Below are 11,005 nucleotides of genomic sequence, written 5' to 3' on the forward strand. Positions count from 1 at the left end.
TTGAACCGAGGCTACGCCTTCGTCACCTTCTGTACTAAAGAAGCCACTCAGGAGGCCGTGAAGCTGGTGGGTCAGAGCTGGACTCTGGACTCTGGTGCAGGTTCTGGTTCTGGTCTAGTCCTGACTGATGTTCCCTTCTTCGTTTCAGTGCAACAATCACGAGATCCGTCCTGGCAAACAGATTGGTGTGTGTATATCTGTGGCCAACAACCGTCTGTTTGTCGGTTCAATTCCAAAGAGTAAAACAAAGGAGCAGATTGTTGAGGAGTTCTCAAAGGTCACAGGTGAGAGCGTCTCCTCCTTTCATTCCTTTTCCTCCTCCTCCTCCTGCCACAGCCCAACAATTTCCCTTGTCCTCGCTCTGACACTACCTTGTCGGACCAACAGAGGGCCTCGGCGACGTCATACTCTACCATCAACCCGACGACAAGAAGAAGAACCGCGGCTTCTGCTTCTTGGAGTACGAGGACCATAAAACGGCGGCTCAGGCCCGGCGGCGGCTGATGAGCGGGAAGGTCAAGGTGTGGGGCAACGTGGTGACGGTGGAGTGGGCCGACCCCATCGAGGACCCCGACCCTGAGGTCATGTCCAAGGTAAACAAACTTGTAGACATGGTACTGTTTGTTGTACTACAGTGTCTGTCTGACCTTTGACCTCTGACACTCTGTTCATCAGGTCAAAGTTTTATTTGTCAGGAATCTGGCCAATGGCGTCACAGAAGAACTTCTGGAGAAATCCTTCAGTGAGTTTGGAAAACTGGAGCGAGTGAAGAAGCTGAAGGACTACGCCTTCATCCACTTTGAGGAGAGGGACGCAGCAGTCAAGGTCCTGGAGCAGAACACACACACACACACTCACTCACTCACACTCACTCACACTCACACTCGTGTGTTTCCTGCTCCTCCAGGCTCTGGAGGACATGAACGGGAGGGAGATGGAGGGAGAACCCATCGAGATCGTTTTTGCCAAACCTCCAGACCAGAAGAGGAAGGAGCGAAAGGCCCAGAGACAAGCGGCCAAAACTCAAATGTAAGAGGTTCTGGTTCAGGGAGAAAGTTCTAGAAGGTCAGCAGATGAATGAGGAGTTCTAGTCCAGTTTTTGTGACTGGAGGGCCTGGGGGGGGGGGGGGGGCCATCAGTGTCCTGTAGTCATTTGTCCAATCAGGAAGCAGCAGTGACATCACTTCCTGTTCCCCGTGCCAGGTATGATGACTACTACTACTACCCTCATGCTCAGCACATGCCTCCCCCTGTGAGGGGGCGTGGCCGTGGAGGCAACCGCGGAGGATACTCCTACCCTCCGGACTACTACGGGTACGAGGATTACTACGACTATTATGGCTACGACTACCACAGCTACCGCGGGGGCTACGAGGACCCCTACTATGGCGGTTACGATGACTTCCAGCCTCGCAGCCGCGGCGGAGGAGGTGGCGGCGGCAGCCGGGGCCCGCGCGGCGGAGCTTCTCCGGCCAGGGGCCGCGGGGGAAGCGGCGCTGGTGGCGGCGTACCTCGGGGCAGACCGACCTTCCCCCAGCGAGGGAGTCCAGGACCTGGCCGGGGCGGACGCGGTGCTAGAGGAGGAGTCGGAGGCATCGGAGTGCAGCCCAGAGGGCGTGGAGGGGTACGTGGTGTGAGGGGCGGCCGCGGTGGAAATGTAGGAGGAAAACGCAAAGCTGACGGTTACAACCAACCAGATTCCAAGCGTCGCCAGACCAATAATCAGAACTGGGGCTCGCAACCTATTGCTCAGCAGCCGCTCCAAGGTGGTGACCACTCTGGTAACTATTCTGGTTACAAATGTGAGCAGCAGGAGTTTTATCAGGATTCTTTTGGCCAACAGTGGAAGTAGAGTCGGTAGGCTCCAAACCAAACACTTCTTTTTTTTTTCTTTGACTCTTTTGTTGCTGTCTTTTTATTTAGAGACTCCATCTGATTGGCCCCCAGGCCCACGTGGTTGCCTGCAGGTCCCGCCCTCCCCCCTTCTCCCCCCACACCCTTTTCTCAAATTGATGTTTTTGTACATATTTTAAGAACAGGTGGTGGAGCGGGGCCGACTGCTTCCTTTTATTTGTTCTTAATTTCCTTTTTTAAAATGGCCGTTTTAAAACTTTTCCATGACCAAAGTTTGAAAAAGAAAAATCAATTTTTAGATGAATTCTGTGGTTTTGAGCTCTTGTCTATTTGGCTTCAGCTTTGTCTGTTTTTAGGAGTTCTGTTCTGAGTAGCTGACGCAACAAATCAAGTGTCTCCTAATTAATTATGTCTTTAAAAAAACCCTCCATTTGTATTGTCACCCAGGAAAACCTGTTGTTATTGAAAAGAAGAAAGAGAAAACAAACAAAAAAAAATCACCGTCGTCCAATTTCTTTTCCTTTTTGGCTTGACATTTTGGCTTGTATCCTTTGCTGTTTGTCTGCTCTAATAAACGTATACACACGTGTACAAAAAACAGTCAAATTGTGTTTGAAAATTCATGTTTGGCCAAATTCTCTTTCTTCAAATTGCCTTCAAAATTTGTAAATCGCTCCTTGGTTGGAAGGATCAAAGGTTTGCCAATGTGGGCGTCATAATCGCTACAGCGCCACCTTCTGCATGCCGTCCACTGCCAAACGTCCTGTGTATGTGCAGTGACCATTCTGACCACTTCCTGTTTAACAATATGGTTTTGAATCTCACTGTGGTGCAGCTCTGACCTTTGACCCCTCACTGTTTCTGAGGCTGGAGACTATGGAGAAAAAACCCAAAACCCAATTTGATCCAGTTCAGAGTAAAGATCTGAACCGTGTCCCAGAAAGATCTAGATGCCACTGAAGCCCTGGACACTAACTCTGCATGTTCTCTTCTCATCTGTCCACCTGGCTGTTCATCTCACCTTCTCATCTCACCTGCTTCTTCTCATGCTCTGTGTGTGGCTGTACAAGGAACTGTCATTTGCTGTGAGCGCCTCCTGCAGTTGGAGGCTGCCACAACACCCTACTAATGAAAATGGAAGGAAAACAAACCAACCTTAACCTTAACCACAAACCAACATGCGATTAACCAAAGCTCATAGAGAAGTTCACCGAGATTCAGACCACAGAGACGTCAGTCTCTGTGGTCTGAACTAAAATCTCTGATTTTCTCCATGGACTTTGGTCTGAACTAAAATCTCTGATTTTCTCCATGGACTTTGGTCTGAACTAAAACCTCTGATTTTCTCCATGAGGTTTGGTCTGGTGGTGGGGCTAGTGGCCAACACACCTTTTTATTTTGGCTCTTGTGTCCAAATCATGTCCTTCCAACTCCTGCTGGTTCTGTCAGCAGGGGGCGCCAACGGCAGTCACCAGTGTCTGGTACATTATTAAACCACCCAGATCATTTCCTACTCATGCTTGGTACGGGGGTGTCTCGTTTTGATGTTTAATTGACAACATCAGTGTGTGTGTGTGTGTGTGTGTCCTTGTTCTCCCTGCTCTAATTCTCTGCTTCCTTCTCTGACCTGGGCAGCAGGATCATGGACTGGAGGCTGGTCCTGAAGTCTGGTTCTGAGGCTGGTCACCGACATCTACCAGTGCTGCCACTGACGCCACCGCTGGTAGACTGAGGAATGGTAAGGTCACCTGACTCTCGTGTTCAACCTGTGGTGTCAGACTGGGACCTCGGCCGGTCTCTGGTCTCGGTGTCCAGGAACACACAGCGAGACCAGAGACTGGCCGAGGTCCCAGTCTGACCTGGACCCTCTGTGTTGTTGTTCAGAAGGCTCCCAAAGGTCAAAGGTCACTGTGAGCTTCACACCATCTGTTCTGACATTTGTCTCCACAGAACACGCAGTCCGTCCAAGGTTCCTGACGTGACCTCTGACCTCCTGACCATGGCCCTGACCTCTAGGGGAAACCCTTGGTTTTGTGAAGTCAAGGTCCCAGAAGTCTTTGTAGGATCTGGTCCTTGTTGGTACTGAAGACCTACAGCCATGGTTTCAGGTGGAGAACCTGGTCCAGAGCTGCTCCTCCTGCTGCTCCTCCTCCTCCTGCTCGTCTTCCTCTTTTGAATTTTTATGTCCTATATAATATTTATATTTTGTACATTCTGAGTATTTTTATAATAAAAACTTAAACTCCAACATTTTTGTGCATTTTTTAATCAACAGTTAAGGGTGACCTTTGACCTTCTGAGTTTAATGGACACTAGGGGTCACTAGCCTGTTTTCCTCTGAGAGCTACTCCTCCAAAATAAAAATGGCCGACAGCTCCTCCTGTTGTCTAACATTTATTTTCCAACAAATTCCATTATGTTTCTTTATCTTAGTGACTGTCACTCAATTAACGTCTTTAATTAATTATTTAATGGCGTTTATAATTAACCATTATTTCATATTTATAATTCGGTTTTCTTCTATTTAAAAGATTTTTTATTTTTTAGTTTCACAAAGGCGCCGCGGCGGATGGAATCGTTAGTCTGAACGACATCGCCCTCTGCTGAAAAGACGCAACAACTCCACTCATAGACCAAGGACCACTACATTTAGTCACGAACGAATGATCCAGAATAAATAAAATATGTGACACTTTCTTTAACTCTCACCTTATCTCACACAACTGGATCAGAAAAATAAAAACATCACAGAAACAAGACAAAACGTTAAAATATGAAACAAAATATGAATCATCTGTGTAATGTCCACCACAACTGCTGAAAGTACCATATCTACGACGAAAACTAACCAAAAAACGTTGAACTTTATTGTACGTGAAACAGACAACATAAATAAAAACAAAATGATAAAATATCAATAATATTGTAGCCTGTTGTCTGGTTATTTTTGTGTGACTGTTTAAAAATGTGGGCTGTTTAAAAATCAAATTTGAGGATGGGTAAAAAACAGTCAAAAATGTTCTGGGCTTTTATTTTTACACCGGACATGACGTCTTCTGATCTGGACGACCTTTCCGGAGTTACTGGCCGAGCGCGAATTTCAAACGTTAGCTGGGAGACGTCACTGACTCCTTGGTTAACGACAAGAAGAAGGAAATATATTTAAACATATAAATGTATCAGTGGTAGTTTATTCTCGCGGAAGGACTAAAGACACAACTACGTTGTTTAAAAGATGGATATCAACACGTATTTACAGTAAGTCAGATGCCAAGAAGCCGTTAGCACAGGCGGCTAACGTTGTTAGCCCTACCGACTGTGGTTTCAGCTAACAAGTTTATTTTTAGTAAATAATAGTTTGTGGTTTGACTGTTTATATTATTATTATTGTAATTATTACTAGACCTGAGAATGTTTTGTAGCAACAGTGTTTTAAAATAACTTAACTGATTTTATTTAATGTTTTCTCTCGTTATCGAAACGGTCGGTTTAGAATATTTTTTTCTCCGTTATTAGCGATGTTTTCTCATCAATTAACCCTTCAACATTCTCTTATTATTTATAAAACAACAGATTGTGTTTGTTGTTCACGGAAGTTGGAATTATAATTCAGATTGTGTTGTTGTTCACGGAAGTTGGAATTATAAATTTAACTGTTTTTTTAATGCACTGACTTTGTCCGGAATGGTTAGCGCTGTTTAACGATGACCTCCTGGGGTCACGTGACTTTCCGGTTCGAGTTGATGACTTCCGTCTTGTGGTCTGCAGGTGTTTTGAGAGCAGGTTGAGTTCATATACCGGAGACGATCCTCTGGATCTCTGGGACAAGTGAGTCCTGGTCTTTAGTACCCACACAGAGTGACGTCACAGCACAAAACAACCAATAACACCGCAGTCCTTTAAAACAAACTCAAACGTTGCAGGTTTGTGCAGTATTTGGAGCAGGAGTTACCAGCAGGGGGCAGCAATGGGATCTCAGTGGTGTTGGACAGACTGGTCCAGAGGTTTTTGGACCAGCAGCGTTATGCAAATGACCCCAGATACGTGAACTACTGCATCAGATGTGTGAGTGGCCTAACACACACACACAGACACACACAGGTTTGTTTCTTCTCACTGACTCCCTCCCTCCCTCCCTCTCAGGCCAGTTCCCACTCTGACCCCGTGACCTTGTACGGCCACCTCTTCAGCAGAGGCGTCGGCTCCAGGTCAGCAGCTCTGTTCGTGTCCTGGGCTCAGCACTGTGAACAGAGAGGCCTGAACCAGGAGGCTGAGGCTCTGTATCAGAGAGCTGTGGAGAACCAGGCCCAGCCACAGGAGGCGCTGCTGCACCAGTACAGGTAACCTCCAGCACCCCCCCCCCCCTCCTCCATGCTGCCCAGGATGAAGCTGTTCACGTGTGTAACTGTGTCACTGATCTGACCTGCAGACAGTTTCAGAGCAGGAACCAGGCGCCATCTTCAGGTCACGACCTTTGATTTACAAGAAAGAAAAAAAATCACAAAAATGTTCAGATAAAAATTAAACAAAACTTTTTTTTATTGATTATAGAAATTGTTACGAGTCTGCAGACGACACACCTGAGCCGACAGAGGGGGGCGCAGTCTGACACCCAGTGCCAGGTCTGTGTGTGTGTGTGTGTGTGTGTGTGTGTGTGTGTGACTCTCCCTCAAACCTCCGTTGCTCTGTTCCAGGCGTCTGAGGACTTTCTGACTGAGCCCTCGTCTGTTCACACCCTCGTTACGTGAGTGAAACCTGTGCTTTTATTTTGGAAATCTTTGTTTTTTTTGCTGCTGTTGCCGTGGTGACGCTCCTCTTGTCCACAGAGTTTCCCGCTCAGAGAACGTGGGTGTGGCCCGCTCCACCCAGGGGGGGGTCACCGTGTCAGAGTACCTGAAGGATGAGCTGCTGTGTGACGGAGGAGAGCTCTCCTTTGAGGAGGTGCGGGCGCAGAAGTATTTCTGTGGAGTCAGGGAGAGGGAGAAGAAGCTGCACAAAGACCGTGAGTGGACTGGAACCACAGGAGGAGGAGGAGGAGGAGGAGGTGAAGGGTCGTGGTCCCACTGTCTGTTCTCCTGTTTCCAGTGGAGATGATGCTGATGATGAAGAAGGAGAAGAAGAACATCCACAACATAAAGTCCAAGTTGGAGGAGATGGACCAGAGCATAAGGAGCTGTGGAGTCGGAGGTCGACCTTCATCCACCGCCAGGGTCAGAGCTGTGTGTGTGTGAAGAACCTGTTCTCCATGTCGTTCTCCCTGCCGTTCTCCGTGATGTGCTCCATGTGGTTGTCCATGCCGTTCTCCATGTCGTTCTCCGTGTCGTCCTCCATGTCGTTCTCCATGTTGTTCTCCTGACGTTCTTCTGTCGTTCTCCATGACGTTCTCCTGACGTTCTTCTGTCGTTCTCCATGACGTTCTCCTGACGTTCTTCTGTCGTTCTCCATGACGTTCTACATGTCGTTCGCCATGTCGTTCTCCATGTTGTTCTCCTGACGTTCTTCTGTCGTTCTCCATGACGTTCTACATGTCGTTCGCCATGTCGTTCTCCATGTCGTTCGACATGTCGTTCTCCATGTTGTTCTCCTGACGTTCTTCTGTCGTTCTCCATGTTGTTCTCCATGTTGTTCTCCATGACGTTCTCCATGGCGTTCTACATGTCGTTCGCCATGTCGTTCTCCATGACGTTCTACATGTCGTTCTCCATGACGTTCTTCATGACGTTCTACTGACGATCTCCATGTCGTTCTCCCGACGTTCTCCATGTCGTTCTTCATGACGTTCTCCTGTCCTTCTCCATGACGTTCTACATGTCGTTCTACATGTCGTTCGCCATGTCGTTCTCCATGTTGTTCTCCCTGTCGTTCTCCTGACGTTCTCCCTGTCGTTCTCCCTGCCGTTCTCCGTGATGTGCTCCATGTGGTTGTCCATGCCGTTCTCCATGTCGTTCGACATGTCGTTCTCCATGTTGTTCTCCCTGTCGTTCTCCCTGTCGTTCTCCCTGCCGTTCTCCGTGATGTGCTCCATGTGGTTGTCCATGCCGTTCTCCATGTCGTGTCGTTGATCCCTCACAGACGTCCGTGGTCGGAGCCGCCGCCTCGTCCAGCAGCTGTTTTACCCAGGGTCCTTTGAGCCACCCTGCTCCCTCCACCCGTCTGAGCAGCAGGAGCTCCCCTGGCCTGACGTTGCTCCCTGGGCCTCCTGCTGTCAGAGGAGGAGCAGCAGCTCCTGGTCCCGGTCTCCTCACAGCTGTGGAGGAATCCCAGCATCCTCTCTGTCTCCTGGCTGACAACAGCCTCTGTTTGGAACCAGCGGCGCCCTCTGCTGAGCAGCCTGTGGAATCTGTGCAGGAGAACCTGCGTCTCCTCAGAAGAACCAGCGGCAGTGAGCAGGAGGAGGAGGAGCAGAGGAGCAGTCCGCACCAGTCAGTACTTCATTATTCACTGGAAAGAATCCAGCCCTGGAATGGAACAGAGCCACCTCTGTCTGTGTGTGTGTGTGTGTGTGTCCACTCAGTGTTTTCTCCTTCTCTGTTCCAGACCCTCAGCTCCTCCTGAGGAGGTGGAGGAGAAACAGAACAGTGAGTAAAACCTCCTTTTTTTCCTCTCCTTTTGAAAACTCCTCTGCTCCTTCTTAAACACCTCCCTCCTCCTCTCCCCCTCCCCCCCCCGTCTCCCTCAGTGTCTCAGGGAGGCTCCATCAACCTGTCTCACGTCACCCCCAACAGTTCTCTGGTCTATATCCAGGCCACGCCCTCCAGGGTTCTCCCCTCCCCCACAGTCAACACACGAGAGGCTCTGGGTGAGTCGGCTTCTCCTCCCCTTCTCCTCCCCTTCTCCTCCCCTTCTCCTCCCCTTCTCCTCCCCTCTCCTTTAGCTCTAATGTCAGGGGTCAGACCCAGGGTCACATCGGTGCGCCCAGATTATAGCCCACAGGCCTTATGTTTGACGTGTCCCGCCTGCAGACGCCATCATGGACATGTTCCAGGCGCCCACTCTGCTGGAGGAACCCTTCAACGGAACGACGGCGTTCCTCACAGCAGAGAAGGAACGTGACGGTGAGTTCTGGTCCAATCCAGATTACAGTCCTTAATCCTGGTTCTAGTGCTCCTCACCTCCTCCTCTGCTGGTCTGCAGGACTTCCCCCTGGTCTCCTGAATCCTCCCAGGTCCTTCACCGTCTTCCAGGACGAGGACAAGGAGAACAGCAGGTGATCCACAGGTTCCTGTTAGAACCGATCTGTCTGATCTAGATCTATGTAGACCATGGTTCTGTGGTCTTCTCCTCAGAACCTCTGCTCCTGCTGCGCTGGACAAATCCAGACCGGTTCGGACTCTGGCTGAGGTCCCAGCGTCCAGGAGAGACAAACCAAACGTGAGTGAGACTCGGACCGTGACCCGGACCATGAACCAGAACCAGAACCTGTCTCTGAGGGTCAGGGTCTGGGTCTGGACTTTAGGGTCCAGATGTGAGAGTCTGTGTTTGGACTGACTCCTGGTGTTTCCTGAGCAGGAGACTCCTCCTGACCTGACACCAGATGACAGTACCATGTGGGGCGCTGCTCCCTACAGCTCCCTCCACTGGTTGGCTGCTTGTCCCAACAGTACCAGTGACTTTGCTCCTCTGGCCCAGTTCGTCTCCACACCCTTCACCAACAAGAACCCTGGGACCAGCAGCGACTTCTACCAGGACCAAGGTACCAGCTCAGGCCTGTGTGTGTGTGTGTGGGGGGGGGGGTGTCCATGTCCATGTCCATGTCCTGGTTCTCCGCCTCTGCTCAGACAGCAGCAGTGACAGTGTGGAGGTCCACAGGTGTGGAGGAGCAGAGACCTTCATCAGACGACAGAGCAAGAAGCTCAGGTGAGGGGGGGGGGGACAAGGGGGGGTGTGGTCTCTCCCCCACTCCTGTCTCACACTCCTGTCTCACACTCCGTCTCTCTGACTCCTCAGTCCCATCCTGGAGCAGAGTCCCTCAGAGGAGAAGCTGTGTGACTCCACCCTGGGTCACCTCCTCCCCTCGCTCAGACACGGCACCATCATAGGTGAGGGGCACCACCGCCTCACCTCCTCCTCCATCACCATGGTGCAGCCCGTACCCCCTGCTGTGCTCTCCTTCAGAGATCAGACCCCCTCCTCCTCCTCCTCCAGTGGGCGGGGCTGGGAGGTGTACACCAGTCCAGACGCTGTGATGTCACAGGTTCATCTTCAAACGTTACTAACGGGTCACGTGGCTCTGCTTCAACTCCCCCTTGTGGTGGTGATGTAACCTACAGTTTGACAATCAGACGTCTCCTCCTCAGAGCCGTGGCTCCAGGACTGAGGTCTTCAAGATCCTGGAGGACCAAGAAGAACCGCAGGAGTCCAGTCCAGATCTGGGGGTTCCCATGAGTCCAGACCGGAGGAACATCCAGCTCCCAGAACCGACCGCCTTCCTGAGTCCACGACGGCCCTGGGTCCACAATCACAACGGGACCCGGGACGCCCCCATGAGTCCAGAGCCGGGATTCTTCAGCGATGTTCCCATGAGCCCCGAGCAGCCGATGATGTCACCGCGCCTCAGTGTCGCCGACCACGACGAGTCCGTGAGTCCAGAACCAGAACCAGGAGCCGGGAACCCTGAGAGCAGCGCGGTCCAGCAGCAGCTGGTCTCTGACCCCTGGGACCAGGACCTGCTCCGTCAGCTGCTGGCGTCCTTGACCCCGCCCCTCACCGCTCACCCACGCTGCGTCACGTGGCCGTGTCAGCTCCCCGCCGTCGCCCCCAAGACCACCCTCTGCCTGGGTGACTCCAGGGACCCCGCCCCTCCAGGTCCACTCTGGGTCCATGTGGACTGTGTCCTGGGGGAGGGGGCCTTCGCTACCGTCTACCAGGCCACTGACCCCGTGACCTCTGAGAGGATGGTTCTGAAGGTTTGCTCCAGTACAGAGTGCACTACAGCTCACTAACAACGGGGGGCGCTCTCACTACGCTGTTGTTGACTCTGTTGTGTCACCAGGTCCAGAAACCGGCCAATCCCTGGGAGTTCTACATCCACACTCAGCTGGACGCTCGGCTGCCGCCTCAGCTCCGCCCACTTTTCAGCAGAGTGACCTCAGCTCACCTGTTCCACAACGGCAGCGTTCTGGTGGGGGAGCTGCACGGCTACGGGACCCTG

The 11,005-nt window shown here is 51.2% G+C and overlaps 2 protein-coding genes across 10 annotated transcripts in view; both read left to right on the forward strand.

The window, feature by feature from the left end:
- Nucleotides 1–4,115, forward strand: part of LOC103381342 (heterogeneous nuclear ribonucleoprotein Q) — an 8,281-nt gene extending 4,166 nt beyond the window's left edge. For 2 of the 9 annotated variants that reach the window (XM_017033481.2, XM_025056750.1), the window contains exons 8-11: nt 468–593; nt 676–825; nt 908–1,029; nt 1,204–2,460. In XM_017033481.2, the coding sequence (XP_016888970.1) occupies nt 468–593; nt 676–825; nt 908–1,029; nt 1,204–1,852 (1,047 nt within the window). In that variant the 3' untranslated portion in view covers nt 1,853–2,460. Of the gene's footprint in view, nt 1–467; nt 594–675; nt 826–907; nt 1,030–1,203; nt 2,461–3,208; nt 3,593–3,804 lie in introns of those variants that run through there. The other 7 variants (XR_003050051.1, XR_003050048.1, XR_003050049.1 and 4 more) reach the window with 7 other exon arrangements.
- A 720-nt stretch (nt 4,116–4,835) lies between these two features.
- LOC103381343 (mitotic checkpoint serine/threonine-protein kinase BUB1) overlaps nt 4,836–11,005 on the forward strand; it is a 7,506-nt gene continuing 1,336 nt past the window's right edge. The window contains 20 exon segments of the mRNA XM_025056815.1: nt 4,836–5,112; nt 5,623–5,682; nt 5,778–5,919; nt 5,998–6,194; nt 6,284–6,318; nt 6,406–6,476; nt 6,549–6,598; nt 6,681–6,856; nt 6,940–7,064; nt 7,927–8,276; nt 8,392–8,432; nt 8,534–8,653; nt 8,817–8,909; nt 8,989–9,061; nt 9,141–9,225; nt 9,364–9,547; nt 9,633–9,711; nt 9,802–10,048; nt 10,152–10,760; nt 10,847–11,004. Of these exon segments, the coding sequence (XP_024912583.1) occupies nt 5,090–5,112; nt 5,623–5,682; nt 5,778–5,919; nt 5,998–6,194; nt 6,284–6,318; nt 6,406–6,476; nt 6,549–6,598; nt 6,681–6,856; nt 6,940–7,064; nt 7,927–8,276; nt 8,392–8,432; nt 8,534–8,653; nt 8,817–8,909; nt 8,989–9,061; nt 9,141–9,225; nt 9,364–9,547; nt 9,633–9,711; nt 9,802–10,048; nt 10,152–10,760; nt 10,847–11,004 (2,918 nt within the window). The 5' untranslated portion in view covers nt 4,836–5,089.

This window comes from Cynoglossus semilaevis, chromosome 7 (assembly GCF_000523025.1).
Source record: "Cynoglossus semilaevis isolate Cse_v1.0 chromosome 7, Cse_v1.0, whole genome shotgun sequence".
NCBI classification, from domain to species: Eukaryota; Metazoa; Chordata; class Actinopteri; order Pleuronectiformes; family Cynoglossidae; genus Cynoglossus; species Cynoglossus semilaevis.